The sequence below is a fragment of the Panulirus ornatus genome, chromosome 2 (assembly GCF_036320965.1).
Source record: "Panulirus ornatus isolate Po-2019 chromosome 2, ASM3632096v1, whole genome shotgun sequence".
Classification (NCBI taxonomy): domain Eukaryota; kingdom Metazoa; phylum Arthropoda; class Malacostraca; order Decapoda; family Palinuridae; genus Panulirus; species Panulirus ornatus.
The window spans coordinates 92,861,008-92,875,460 of record NC_092225.1 but is presented as its reverse complement, the minus strand read 5'-3'; the positions used below and the strand labels follow the sequence as shown (position 1 = coordinate 92,875,460).

General features: G+C 38.4%; 1 protein-coding gene across 1 annotated transcript in view; it reads left to right on the top strand.

The window, feature by feature from the left end:
- The first annotated feature begins 1,781 nt into the window (after window positions 1–1,781).
- Window positions 1,782–14,453, top strand: part of Coprox (oxygen-dependent coproporphyrinogen-III oxidase) — a 37,168-nt gene continuing 24,496 nt past the window's right edge. Inside the window, exons 1-3 of the mRNA XM_071679792.1 lie at window positions 1,782–2,004; window positions 7,053–7,149; window positions 10,140–10,338. Of these exons, the coding sequence (XP_071535893.1) occupies window positions 7,061–7,149; window positions 10,140–10,338 (288 nt within the window). The 5' untranslated portion in view covers window positions 1,782–2,004; window positions 7,053–7,060. The remainder of the gene's footprint in view (window positions 2,005–7,052; window positions 7,150–10,139; window positions 10,339–14,453) is intronic.

The following is a 14,453-nucleotide window of genomic DNA, read 5'->3' as shown; positions in this document are numbered from 1 at the left end:
CATGTAACACGATGTTATGATCTTTTGCATACAACTTACCAGGTACACTCAACAAACGTATACCACTGATGTTGGAACACTCACCTCTGTCTCCCCTTCCTTTATACAGTGGCACTGTACATGTATTCCACCAACCCTCATGCACCTCATCATGATCCATATATACACTGAATATCCTTACCAACGGATCAACAACACAATCATCCCCTTTCCTGACAGATTCAACTGCAATACCATCGACTCCTGCCGCCTTGCCGGATTTCATCTTAAGTAAGGCTTTCACTACCTCTTCTCTCCTCACCAAACCACTCTCCATAACTTTCTCACATTGCATACCACCACAGACCAAAGCACCCTACATCTGCTACTTTATCATCAAAAACTTTCAGCAATCCTTCAAAATACTCACTCCATTTCCTCACTTCATTACTTCCTGCTACCACTTCTCCTTTGGTCCCCTTCACCGATATCCCTATTTGTTCTTTTGTCTTTCGCACATTTTCAACCTTTTTCAAAATATTTCATTCTCCCTAATTTCGCTAATACTCTCTCACCCCAACTCTCATTTGCCCTCTTTTTCAATTCCTGCACCTTCCTCTCGACTGCCGCTTTCTCTTATGCATCTCCCAATCATTTGCACTCTTCCTTTGTAAGTACCGCCCAAGCTCCTCTTTTTTCTCTTATACTGGCTACTTTACTTCATTCCATCACTCACTACCCTTTCTAGTCTTCCATCCTCCCACTTTTCGCATGCCACATGTATCTCTTACACATGTTAGTACTGCTTCCTTAAATACCTCCCATTCTGCACCCACTCCCCTCGATTTATTTGCTCTCACTTTTTGCCATTCTACTCTCACACAAGTCTCTTTTCCAAGCTCACTTACTCTCACCACTCTCTTCTCACCGACATTGTTTCCTCTTATTCAAAAACCTCCACAATCGTCGCACTTGCCTCCACATGATAATCATCTAACATCCCATCAGCTGCCGCCCTCTGCATATTTACATTCAAAACTCTCTCTCTCTCTCTCTCTCTCTCTCTCTCTCTCTCTCTCTCTCTCTCTCTCTCTCTCTCTGTGTGTGTGTGTGTGTTTGTAATTTTTTGCAGTTCTAAACTATGTTAACCAATGTGAAATAAAGTGGATAGAATTTACTTGGGAAATCCTTCCGGTGCTTTGACCAAAAACATATTACAACTCTCCATTGATCTACAGTGATTGATTCCGTGTTTTGTTAATTTGAAATTATTCACGATGAACATAGTAGATCTGATAATCTACGATGAACATAGTAGATCTGATAATCTACTCGAGTCCCAGTAACGTCACAGACCATTGCCACACGGAAATTTTATTTTAGCTGGAGAATGTCAATTACCAAAATGCATCGTTCAAAGTTCTGTTTTTGTCAAGGATAGGCTCACTAGGTTCAAACAGTGATGTTAATTCACACATGAGTATTATTTACCTTGTTTTTGATAAGTCATCGTATAACAGTGAGCGAGACTAGACAGTTCATGAACGAAAACTGTGGAAATTAATCCCTGGGCGAACATTTCCAGTTTGTGTTTTTGTGACTCTGTCACTTCCGGGCGATTCAGTATCTAACGTCTCAAAAAACACTGCTATTATGTCACTTATCGACATTTGGAATAAACCATCCATAAAACAGAGACACGACTCGTTACATTATTAGTAAAAGAATATAAAAAAAATATAATTCATGAAGGATGTGATCCATAGCATCGGGTCACAGTGGGGCGGTGAGCGTAAAGAAAAGGGAACTCCTCATGTAAGACAACTTGTGGTGGTGGTTGGGTAAAGAACTGATGCAAGGTGTTTGATATCAAGAAACGTTTGGACCGGCACGTACACCACCACCAGTTTTGAGGAGAAAAACAACTCTCCTCCTGGAATGATGCCGAGTGGCCGCTCCCAACGAGGGACTCACACAGTAGGAGTGGCATAGGGGAGAAGCTCTTATCTAGGCCGGCAGTCATCCGTAAGTTTTCCTATCTAAATCCCTGTATCATATGTGTGTGGTTGGGTACATAGCTGATAAGGTTATAGATTGCGAGTAATCCATAAGATTACATTCATTAGAGAATACAGGGCTAGGTTGATAATGCACATATGCTACAATTCCCGCAATGTATGTCAATGGACTTCATGTTCGTTATGTTGCCGACAATCTCGACAAGCAGTATGGGTACCGGTGGTTCAAACGTTCTTAACATTGTAAATATTTCAGGTTTGTTGCTGTTTGTTATTGGTCATAGAGTGATTTTGTTCAGCGGTGTTAGTATAGCATGAAAAAGGAAGGCAGTAACAGGCGTAGAGAAATTGAATGATTATTGGGTAAGGGAAAACTTGTGATGAATGTAGATGTAGCTAATGCACTTAGAAAAGGTCAACAGAACTTATAAAAATTTCATCCTAAGCTCGCAAAGGAAATATTAATAGAAAGTCTGTTTTAGCTCTGCACCATTGTTATGTGTTTTCAGTGCTGTGGTTTTCATAGATTCTATTGATAGGTATGGAGTATTATTTGGAGTTTTGCATTTTTTTTTTGCAATATGATGTAAGGCAATAATCGTTTATGTATGTTACTGTAAGTATGGGGTAAATTTATGTAAAAGTAGTTGATACCTATGTATGATATCTACAAAACCCATATAAATCTCACCTAATCTCAATGAGAAGCCAGAATAATAATAGAAATATATTTTGAGTGATCGGGGCCTGAACATAGAGGAAGGTGAAAGGTGTGCAAGGAATAGAGTGAATTGGAATGATGTGGTATACCAGGGTCGACGTGCTGTCAGTGGATTGAACCAGGGCATGTGAAGCGTCTGGGGCAACCATGGAAAGGTCTGTGGGGCCTGGATGTGGAAAGGGAGCTGTGTTTTCGGTGCATTACACATGACAGCTAGAGACTGAGTGAAAATGAATGTGGCCTCTTTTGTCTTTTCGAAGAGACGAAGCTAGGACGCCATTTGGTAAACATGTGATTGTCCAAAAAAAAATGGCGTCCTAGCTTCGTCTCTTCGATGTATATCAACTGACTGTTATATTTCTCTCTTGTATCTCCCCTGATGATGTGATAATTACACGAAAGTGCACTCGGGAACTTTTCGTGTTTCATTTTCCCCGTGGACTCATAGGAATATCTTGATCACGCGCAAAATTGTGATCCTTTCCAATAAGTATGTATATGTTGATATGTATATGTATGTATATGTGCCTGTATGGGTGTTTTATGTATATATGAATGGAAGGGCCTTTCTTCTGTTTTCTGGCACTACCTCACTGATATGGGAAACAGTGATTAAGTATAATGAATAATAAAGATAGATATATTGATATATTCATGGGATGTTGGGGTTATATGTCATCTGTTTGTTGATAATCTGGTACCATGTTGGTGGTTTATTTTCATGAGTATGATTGGTGTATTTCATCTTAAATATTGAACAGTAAGATGAATTTTGACCCTAGAGGAGGTTAGGTGAAGTTTTCCGAGGTTCTGTTAATTTTTGACATGTGAATAATATAATTTTACATTGATTAAGTTTCGTAGCTCCCTAGGTATATTATTTATTTAGTATCACTCGTAACAAATGATAATATAGACTGGTCCTCTGCTGGAATTTCTGCTATGACAATAATCTTTATAAAGGGGCTAAAGCTTGAATAGCCATTTCCTAAAGCTAGTTTCAATGCAGAGCTACTTTCTCCATTAGAATATACTATCATTAAACTCGTATGCTGATAAGGACTGTATGGCCACTAACTGGGCCATCTGTTTGCTATCATGTGGTGCCATTTGGACAGTGCTCTGTTATGGTTGTGACTGGTGTATTTTGCATGCAGCATTGGACACTAAAATCTTGACTGCTATAAAGGTTAGATGAGGTTTTCATATCTTTTGACTTTTTACTGATACTTTATCTGTTTTTACCTTAACCCCCTTTATTATCTTTGATATATGACTGTTGCTGTTTTTGATATCATTAGATTGAATGAATTGGTTGGAATCTTGCTCTTTAACTGTTAACATATTCTCTAAACACAATGCTAAGACTGCAGAACAAAGTCAATCAGTATCCAAAGCTAATATTGATTCGCTACTTAATTTGATGTTCAGAAAAAAAGCTTCACAGGGCAATTGATTAGATATTAGAAATGAGAGTTTTGCCTGGTGAGAATGATTTCCATTTCCAGTAACACTTCCATTCCATCCTTTTTAAAGTGTGTTCCTCCATGCAGAGTGGGAGTGGGGAGGCTTGGGATTAGGGAAACTCAGATTAGAAATAATGAATTTCTCAAAGCTATTAGAATAATGTAATGAATTATACTTTATTTTAGCATAGCTGAGCCTAAGAAAGCCAGAACCTTACTTAGCCAAGCACAACTTAAAATAACATAACCTTACCAAACTTAACCTAACCTAACATAACCTTGGCTAGCCAAGCTTTGATCAGTTTTTGTTTGGTTAGGGTTAAATAGAATGTTTGTTTCTTACTTTTTAAGTGGAGGAAGAGCTTCAACAGCATGGCAAAACCCATGGCATTGCTCGGTGGGGTGAAGTAGGCCATTTGTAATGCCTGGACTCTTTCATAAGAATAGGTCCAGGGGTAATTATAGATGAAAAAGAAAACATTTTTGGAGTGTTGATGCTTGTCAACTTTCATTTGTAGATTTTAACATGACCTGATGCTGGAGATATATCACGCTGTGGTAAAGTTTCCATTGTTAATCACAGTTTCCTTTGTTAATCACAAGGAGTTTGGCATGATTTCACTTCATACAAACTTACCTGAAATTTGATTGAAAAAAAATATGTTCTTGTTACATTTTAGATGCCCAGCACTGATCCTGAGAACTGATGTTAGGTAATTAATTTGAATGCTCAAGTAATGCTGTATTTGAAGCATGTTCATGGTTGATATAGATGTCAGAAGTAATCCATCACAACTTAGAATAGTGCATGCATCAACGGGAAAACTCAAATATAAGGGCTAATTTTACAAAAAAAAAATTTTCCTCTAGAGTTTATTGTGATATCACTATAAAATGTAAATGATAATTAGAATAACTTGTAAAGAAAGGACAACAAAAGCTTGAAATCTCAAAGAAAAGGAAAAAGTAGACTGTCAAAGTTTGCCCTTTAGTTGAACCATGCAATATAGAAGAAAAGATTTTGTTGCATTAAAACTCAGTATCATTATAATCTTTCTCATCCAACTTATTTGTCCACTTTTCATTATCTCCAACTAGCTTCCTTGTGTAGGTTTTCAATAAATCCAGAAGCAAAACAGCTTATCTTTAGCAACATTTCACTGCTAACATTGTTTATCTTCCTTTTCACTATTCTGTTCCTGGGTTTGTGCAAACCGATGCCTGTCTTAAGGTTATGATTAGGTAGGTTGTGGTAGTTATTTGCTTGAGTCTAGCCTTCTGTTCGTTCTTCATTTTTTTTAAGACTAACTTCATGGGGCTATTAAAGTTAGAGATGAGAAATTTCTCAGGGGAATTTGTTATTATTAATATATTTCATCATATGATGATAATTAGTCAGTAATGGGGAGAGCTAAGAGCTTAGGGAGAACATTAATGTAGCTGAAATAACTCTAGAAATCAACAGAACATGAAAACCTTACTTAAAATCCCCTCTCAGTGAGATTCACCTTACTTTTCATAGTTACATTTGAAATACTATTTATGTCCACTCTTTGTTGTTCTTTCTTTTTCTGTAATGCTTTTTCTTTGTTAAGCAGCAGGAACAGACAAAGTAAAGGTATTTGTTTACATGGATTCTGCGCCTGTCATGTGTAATGCACAGAAAACACAGCCTCCATCCACAACCAGGCTCCACAAACCTGTACATAGTTTCCCCTGGCTGCTTCATATTCCATGTTTCAGTCTATCGACAGCATGTCACACCATGTATGCCACATTATTCCAATTCATTCTATCCTATGGATGTCTTTTCCCCCCTCTGCATGCTCAGGCTCCAAGCGCACATAATTTTATCCACTTTATCCTTCCATCTTCTAAACAGTCTCTCCTGTCTCCTTGTCCCCTCCACTTTTCCCTCATGTATCCTTTCTAGTCGTGGTGAAAAATCTGGAATATATACAAAGGATGATTTTTTCATATAAAGATTATGAAACTTTTGTTGAAAACATAAAGTATATAGATAGTCATTTATAGTAGAATGATCATGATAGTACAAAATTCTCTGAAGAAAAATGAAAGACTGCTGCCATCAGAGTTTGATTTATGATTACGTCCATGAGCAAAACCAAAAAAAGAGACAGGTATAAGCTCATGCTGTTGTACTTTGTCAAATTTTTTAGTGAAAATTGAATATCATTATTATCCTCCTCAGCTGATTAGTCCATTTTTGATTATTCTAAAAAAAAATTATATGTAGGGTAAGTTCTAAAATCACTAATAAAGTGCTAGAACTAAAGTAAATAACACTCACTAGGATTTTCTTAAGGTAAGCTGTAAATAGTGAATTTGCTGTTATTGTTTGTGAAAATTATTGGATGTGAAGGAGGGAAGTGTAACAAAAATGTTATTGATTTGGAGCACTTTTAAGTTTGAATTTCATTTCATATAACGTAGATATGATGATGTGTGATTACTATTTAGTAACATTTTGGAGAATATTGCGTATTTTTTAGAGACATTACATCTAGAATATTTTTTTATCATTTTATAGAGTTGACATGGCATAGGCCAAAGCATCCATTGTTGAAGTCATGACAAAGTGAAATGGTAGGAAAATGCGTTCATCAAAAATAGAAATACAAGAGATTACTTTGAGCTCTTTGGTTATTTGTAAATCCAGGTGTTGATTTTGGAAAGGTTATATGAAGATGAAGAAAGGAAGAGAATTCCATAGCTATGCTATTTTGTTGGTAAGAACCATTATACATGTAAGATTAGAGCTCATAGTATGATGCAAAAGTATTAGTAGCTGTATAATTTCATGAAGCATAATTTTCCTCTAATAATTTGTATTAAAAAATCATTCAGGATTTCACATGATGATGTCCCATGCTGTGAGAGGTGCTATCCGTACCTTTACAACTATTGCTGCTATCAAGACACCAAGAGCAGCCAAGATTGGCAGGTAAGGGAAAATAATAACATTTTCAGACATTTAGGTTGCTCTTAGTGGATAGATAATATATTCCAATTCATAATGGCAATTTTGCCTTGGTTGTTTATTTGATAGAGGTGAAGGTTTCCTAAAACAAGTTTATCATGATATGAAAGAAGATTAGAAAGGATATGAAATATGTGAAGTACATGCTGAGGTCTCAGATATGGTAATCTTTGAGGCTTAGCAGTTGCCAGATTATGGATTTTACTGGAATTTAGGTGTTGATATTGCTAAAGGGACCTCATTGTGGATAGAATTGATTGTAATATACTGTAGAATTTTATTTTTCAAGAGAAGAGGGAGACCAAATTGGAGGTGGAAAGATGGAGTGAAAAAGATTTTGCGTGATCGGGGCCTGAACATGCAGGAGGGTGAAAGGAGGGCAAGGAATAGAGTGAATTGGAGCGATGTGGTATACCGGGGTTGACGTGCTGTCAGTGGATTGAATCAAGGCATGTGAAGCGTCTGGGGTAAACCATGGAAAGCTGGGTAGGTATGTGTATTTGCGTGTGGGGACGTATGTATATACATGTGTATGGGGGTGAGTTGGGCCATTTCTTTCGTCTGTTTCCTTGCGCTACCTCGCAAATGCGGGAGACAGCAAAAAAAAAAAAAAAAAAGTTTATATGGTTTAGACAGTATTATAACTAGTTATTTACTGTACTTTCTTAAAGCTCTTGTCTGTGATCTCAAAACATAGAGGTAGGGAGGAGTGATTGCATTAGAGTTCAGATGCTCTAAACCACACATACACAGGGTTATCAAGGTCAGCTGATCTAGCCCCAGGCATTGACCAGTGCCTAAAAATTCAAAACAGAGGAAACACTGATCTTTGACAGCACACTTAATTCAAACGTGAGTCTCATTTTACTTAGCACTAATAACCTTGTAAGTGCTGGCATAAAGGGGATGTCGGAGTTTTGGAACGCTTTATTGGAATCATATACCCTATTTCCTATTCTTGATTTTATAAAGCAGAAACCTTCCTCTAATGATGTTTCATAGGGTCTGGGATTCAGTATTTCTTGCCATTTTTGTTATTCTATTTTCATGAAATGCCATGCATTTTTCTACTTATTTTTATTTTTATTATACTTTGTCGCTGTCTCCCGCGTTTGCGAGGTAGCGCAAGGAAACAGACGAAAGAAATGGCCCAACCCCCCCCATACACATGTATATACGTAGGTCCACACACGCAAATATACATACCTACACAGCTTTCCATGGTTTACCCCAGACGCTTCACATGCCTTGATTCAATGCACTGACAGCACGTCAACCCCGGTATACCACATCGCTCCAATTCACTCTATTCCTTGCCCTCCTTTCACCCTCCTGCATGTTCAGGCCCCGATCACACAAAATCTTTTTCACTCCATCTTTCCACCTCCAATTTGGTCTCCCTCTTCTCCTCGTTCCCTCCACCTCCGACACATATATCCTCTTGGTCAATCTTTCCTCACTCATTCTCTCCATGTGCCCAAACCACTTCAAAACACCCTCTTCTGCTCTCTCAACCACGCTCTTTTTATTTCCACACATCTCTCTTACCCTTACGTTACTCACTCGATCAAACCACCTCACACCACACATTGTCCTCAAACATCTCATTTCCAGCACATCCATCCTCCTGTGCACAACTCTATCCATAGCCCACGCCTCGCAACCATGCAACATTGTTGGAACCACTATTCCTTCAAACATACCCATTTTTGCTTTCCGAGATAATGTTCTCGACTTCCACACATTCTTCAAGGCCCCCAGAATTTTCGCCCCCTCCCCCACCCTATGGTCCACTTCCGCTTCCATGGTTCCATCCGCTGCCAGATCCACTCCCAGATATCTAAAACACTTCACTTCCTCCAGTTTTTCTCCATTCAAACTCACCTCCCAATTGACTTGACCCTCAACCCTACTGTACCTAATAACCTTGCTCTTATTCACATTTACTCTTAACTTTCTTCTTCCACACACTTTACCAAACTCAGTCACCAGCTTCTGCAGTTTCTCACATGAATCAGCCACCAGCGCTGTATCATCAGCGAACAACAACTGACTCACTTCCCAAGCTCTCTCATCCCCAACAGACTTCATACTTGCCCCTCTTTCCAAAACTCTTGCATTTACCTCCCTAACAACCCCATCCATAAACAAATTAAACAACCATGGAGACATCACACACCCCTGCCGCAAACCTACATTCACTGAGAACCAATCACTTTCCTCTCTGGTAAGGTTATTTAATGTATGTATGACTCATGGTGAGGTGCCTGAGGATTGGCGGAATGCGTGCATAGTGCCATTGTACAAAGGCAAAGGGGATAAGAGTGAGTGCTCAAATTACAGAGGTATAAGTTTGTTGAGTATTCCTGGTAAATTATATGGGAGGGTATTGATTGAGAGGGTGAAGGCATGTACAGAGCATCAGATCGGGGAAGAGCAGTGTGGTTTCAGAAGTGGTAGAGGATGTGTGGATCAGGTGTTTGCTTTGAAGAATGTATGTGAGAAATACTTAGAAAAGCAAATGGATTTGTATGTAGCATTTATGGATCTGGAGAAGGCATATGATAGAGTTGATAGAGATGCTCTGTGGAAGGTATTAAGAATATATGGTGTGGGAGGAAAGTTGTTAGAAGCAGTGAAAAGTTTTTATCGAGGATGTAAGGCATGTGTACGTGTAGGAAGAGAGGAAAGTGATTTTTCTACTTAAGCTCTACTTTTCTGTCATGTCCTGTATGAAAATTATATCACTGGTTGAATCTTCACATTCTCTAACTTCAATCAGTGCAAGTTCTTCCTCTGTAAGCCCAACACTCTCAGCACAGTTTAGTATTTGTTTTCAATTGTTCTTAGAAATATATAATGCTAAACCATATACTGTGTATTGTTTCTTGAACTGATGCTTGATTATGTAATACAGTGATAGCTATAAGTAAAAAAAAAGATTATTTTTACAGATGCATTGGAGCTTCATTGCTGACATCAGGAGGGATTTTACTTTACTCTTCTTTCCATGAAGTTGTTTCTGCTGCTCAGAAATGCACCATTTTAGACACCTCTGCCTTCATGGCAGAGCCTATTACAGAACTGAGCATTTTAGAGGGGAATCCAGATGATATGAAGACTAAGATGGAATTACTTATAATGAGAATTCAGGTAAGAATTGAATAATGAATTATGGTAGGAACCTGATTATGATCATAAATGTGTGTATGAATGATGGTCATTGGATGTGATATAAGGAGAGATAAAGAGCTTTCAGACTTTCACATTTAATTATTTTATTATCAATGTATATTTAAAAGTAGGACGTGATGCCCTTTTTGTTTTCAGATATATGGCATATATGAAGCCTTTATTTTTTAAATGTGCTGGAAACATAATTACTTTTAGCTCATTCAGATTGCCATACAGTGTGAGAAATGTGGCTGCATAAAGTTATATTACAAGTGTCATTAGTGGTAGATTGAAAAGAACCAAGAGATCAGGGTATGCGTACTAGAGTATTACGACAGTGCGAATGATATGTTTTATTTTTATTTATTATACTTGATCAGTGTTTTCCCTGTCAGCGAGGTAGTGCCAGGAACAACCCATCCACTCATACATACACACACACACACTCACACATATATTCGTTCACACTCAGTCTCTAGCTGTCATGTGTAATGCACCAAAACCACAGCTCCCTTTCCAAAACTAGGCCCCGCAAAACTTTCCATGGTTTACCCCAGACGCTTCACGTGCCCTGGTTCAATCCCTTGATGGCACGTTGACCCCAGTATACCACATCACTCCAATTCACTCTATTCCTTGCTCACCTTTCACCCTCCTGTATGTTCAGGCCCCAATCACTCAAAATCATTTTCACTCCATCCTTCCACCTCCAGTTTGGTCTCCCACTTCTCCTCGTTCCCTCCACCTTTGACACATATATCCTCTTTGTCAGTCTCTCCTCACTCATTCTCTCCATGTGACCAAACCATTTCAGTACACCGTCTTCTGATCTCTCAATGACACTCTTTTTGATTACCACACATCACTCTTACCCTTTCATTACTTACTCAATCAAACTACCTCACACCACATATTGTCCTCAAACATCTCATTTCCAACACGTCCACCCTCCTCGGCACAACCCTATCTATAGCCCATGCCTCGCAACCATATAGCAAATGGAACCACTATTCCTTCAAACATACCCATTTTTGCTCTCCGAGATAACGTTATTGCATTCCACACATTCTTGAACACTCCCAGAACATATATATATATATATATATATATATGGTTGCGAGGCGTGGGCTATAGAGTTGTGTGGAGGAGGGTGGATGTGTTGGAGATGAGATGTTTGAGGACAATATGTGGTGTGAATGAGGTGGTTTGATCGAGTAAGTAATGAAAGGGTAAGAAAGGTGTGTGGTAATAAAAAGAGTGTGGTTGAGAGAGCAGAAGAGGGTGTTTTGAAATGTATTGGTCACATGGATAGAATGAGTGAAGAAAGATTGACAAAGAGGATATATGTGTCAGAGGTGGAGGGAACGAGGAGAAGTGAAAAAGATTTTGAGCGATCGGGGCCTGGACATGCAGGAAGGTTAAAGGCGTGCAAGGAATAAAGTGAATTGGAACGATGTGGTATACCGGAGTCAATGTGCTGTCAATGGATTGAACCAGGGCATGTGAAGCATCTGGGGTAAACCATGGAAAGTTTTGTGGGGCCTGGATGTGGAAGGGGAGCTGTGGTTTCAGTGCATTATACATGACAGCTAGAGACTAAGTGTGAACGAATGTGGCCTTTGTTGTCTTTCCTAGCGCTACCTCGTGCACATGTGGGGAGAGGGGGTTGTCGTTTCATGTGTGACGGGATGGTGATGGGAATGATTAAGGGCAGACTATGAATTATGTACATGTGTATTTATGTAAATGTCTGTGTGTGTGTAGATATGTATACGTTATATATGGGAAAATGGGTACTTTTGACTAGATTGTTTCTCATATCAGAGGAAACAGGAAGTTCCCACCACAAGTTCCATTTGTTCAGCAACACTTTTATTCTCTAACACCACGTACATTACAAAGTTATCAATTATAGGTTCATTCAGAATTTTTTTCATATATCTATCTAATCTTGTAACAGCTAGCCTCTTTATTTGGAGTATATGTTTTCAAAATTAATTAAAAAATGATGTCATCCCAAGTAGACTCAGAAATTTTTTTATTCCTGAGCCATGTCACTTGTGAATGAACCTAGCTGTTTTGCATCAACAGATACCATATAAGCATTATTTACAATCCCTGGCAGATGACAGCCAGACCCAGTTGCATGAGAGAACTCATGTAAGAAATCGATGTAACCTCTTCTTAAGGTGATTCTTTGTTATCTTACAAGATATTAGGTGATGGTGAGCACAGAAGTTGTGATTAAAGAGGTATTGAAGAAGCTAGCTTAGAATGATTTCTAAAATGCAAATTAGTTGAGACCTGGGGCTTTCCAAATTTAGGAATTTTCTGAGTTTAGAATGAGCAAGCAGAAATGACGTGTACTGTGCACATAAGAACAATACTGCAAGAAATCCTGTGGACTTCAGTTGAACAAAGAAAATAATGAATTCAGTTAATAAATACAAGACTGTATATATGAAGGCTCAAATAACAGGCAACCCAATGCTACCTAATCTCACCTAACCTAATACAGTATGTAAAAAAAAGAAAAAATAGAACAGGTAGAAGCAGTAATAAGTCTATTTGATATACAGTACTTACCTAACAAAGATTTTATGTCTGCTTCCTTAATGCAGATTTTGGACAAAACTTTTCATAAGTCTCAGGTGCTTCGAGCTTAGTACATGAGAACATTTTCACTGTGGCAAATCAAAATCCATTTGTACAATACCTGACATTTTTTTTTACAGATTTTGCTTCATGCAGAGTATTATGCACCTCATTGCCTTTGCTTTAGTCACTCTGCCTAGGACATAAAGATTTTATCCCATAGCTTCTTTAGGTCATGGCTGATTGAATTTCCAACATCTTACTCACCACACAGTTGAGAGAGTTAAAACACCCCTCTTTTTGATTGGCTATGCCAATGTATATTTCCAAGAAGAAGGAAGAGTTTTCATTTGTAGACAGAAGTGAAGCACACAAGTAAGCATGGATGCATGGGCACAGATGCACTATCCTTCAAAAATATGAGAAGGAATGCTGTGTGGTCCACATTCCCTGCTTGTGTTTGGAAATAGAAAGGGTTCTTGGACTCTGGAAAGAGATTATAGGGGTGGATATAAACTTAGTATGTGTCAGGAAGTGAGGCAATATTGTATTCATCCATGGTGGAGCTACATGAAAAAGGGGATTGAAAAGTTGCTTCGTTGGCAGAAGAAAAAGTAAGGGAAATGTAGGGTGACAGATACTGAAGAAGTATTGATTTGGCCAAAGACCAGAAAGATGCATCCTCAGAAGAAGAAAGCTTCTCATACTTCATGTGGATAAAGGAATGCCATACCTCATAAATATCATGTTCAAAATGGTTTCAGATGCTGATGAAAACTGACTGAGAATTGAAGGAAGAAGGTTTCCCTAGGTTTTGCCAGATCCTTTGCCCAAGGGGCTTCAAAATAGGAATGGTTGAACATAGGTTGGAAGAAAAAATATGTTAGAGGAAAAGGGATAATGCAAAAATGCTGGATGATAATCACTTCTAGCAAATCAGTGGGATCTCAAGTATTTGGAGTTCCCTGACAGAATGCATTTCTGCTGCAGGAGATTGGAGAACTGAGTGATCCATCCGTGAAAGTATCAGGTTTGATGTTGACAAAAGTGCTTTTAGAGTATAAGAAAAGTCAGTCAATATAGCATGCCTTTTGCCTGCCTGTATGTCCTCATGCCAGAGTTATGTATGTACATCAGAATGAGGGCTAATAGTTTGGCAGCCCTGAAAGTCTTTTCTTCGAGTCATTTAACGAAGTCTAATTTTTCCTTGCACAAGTTCTGTACTTTCTATGATTTCTTCATATTTGTTTTTCTGTATTTAGTGGGTGAGGTAGAACATGAAGCAGTCTAGGAGGCTTGGCTGTGAAAGGTAGGCTTTTGTTTTGGTATGTTATACATTACAGCTAGAGAATGGACATGTCCAAATGAAACTGTTGTTCAGTTGCTCATTATGCAACCTTGCTAAGGTAGGAGAAGCATTTAGCGGTTTCTCCTTGGTTAAATAATCTTTCAGAAACAAATTCTGAATGATGGTTAATTCTCTTAGAAAACGCTCTTTC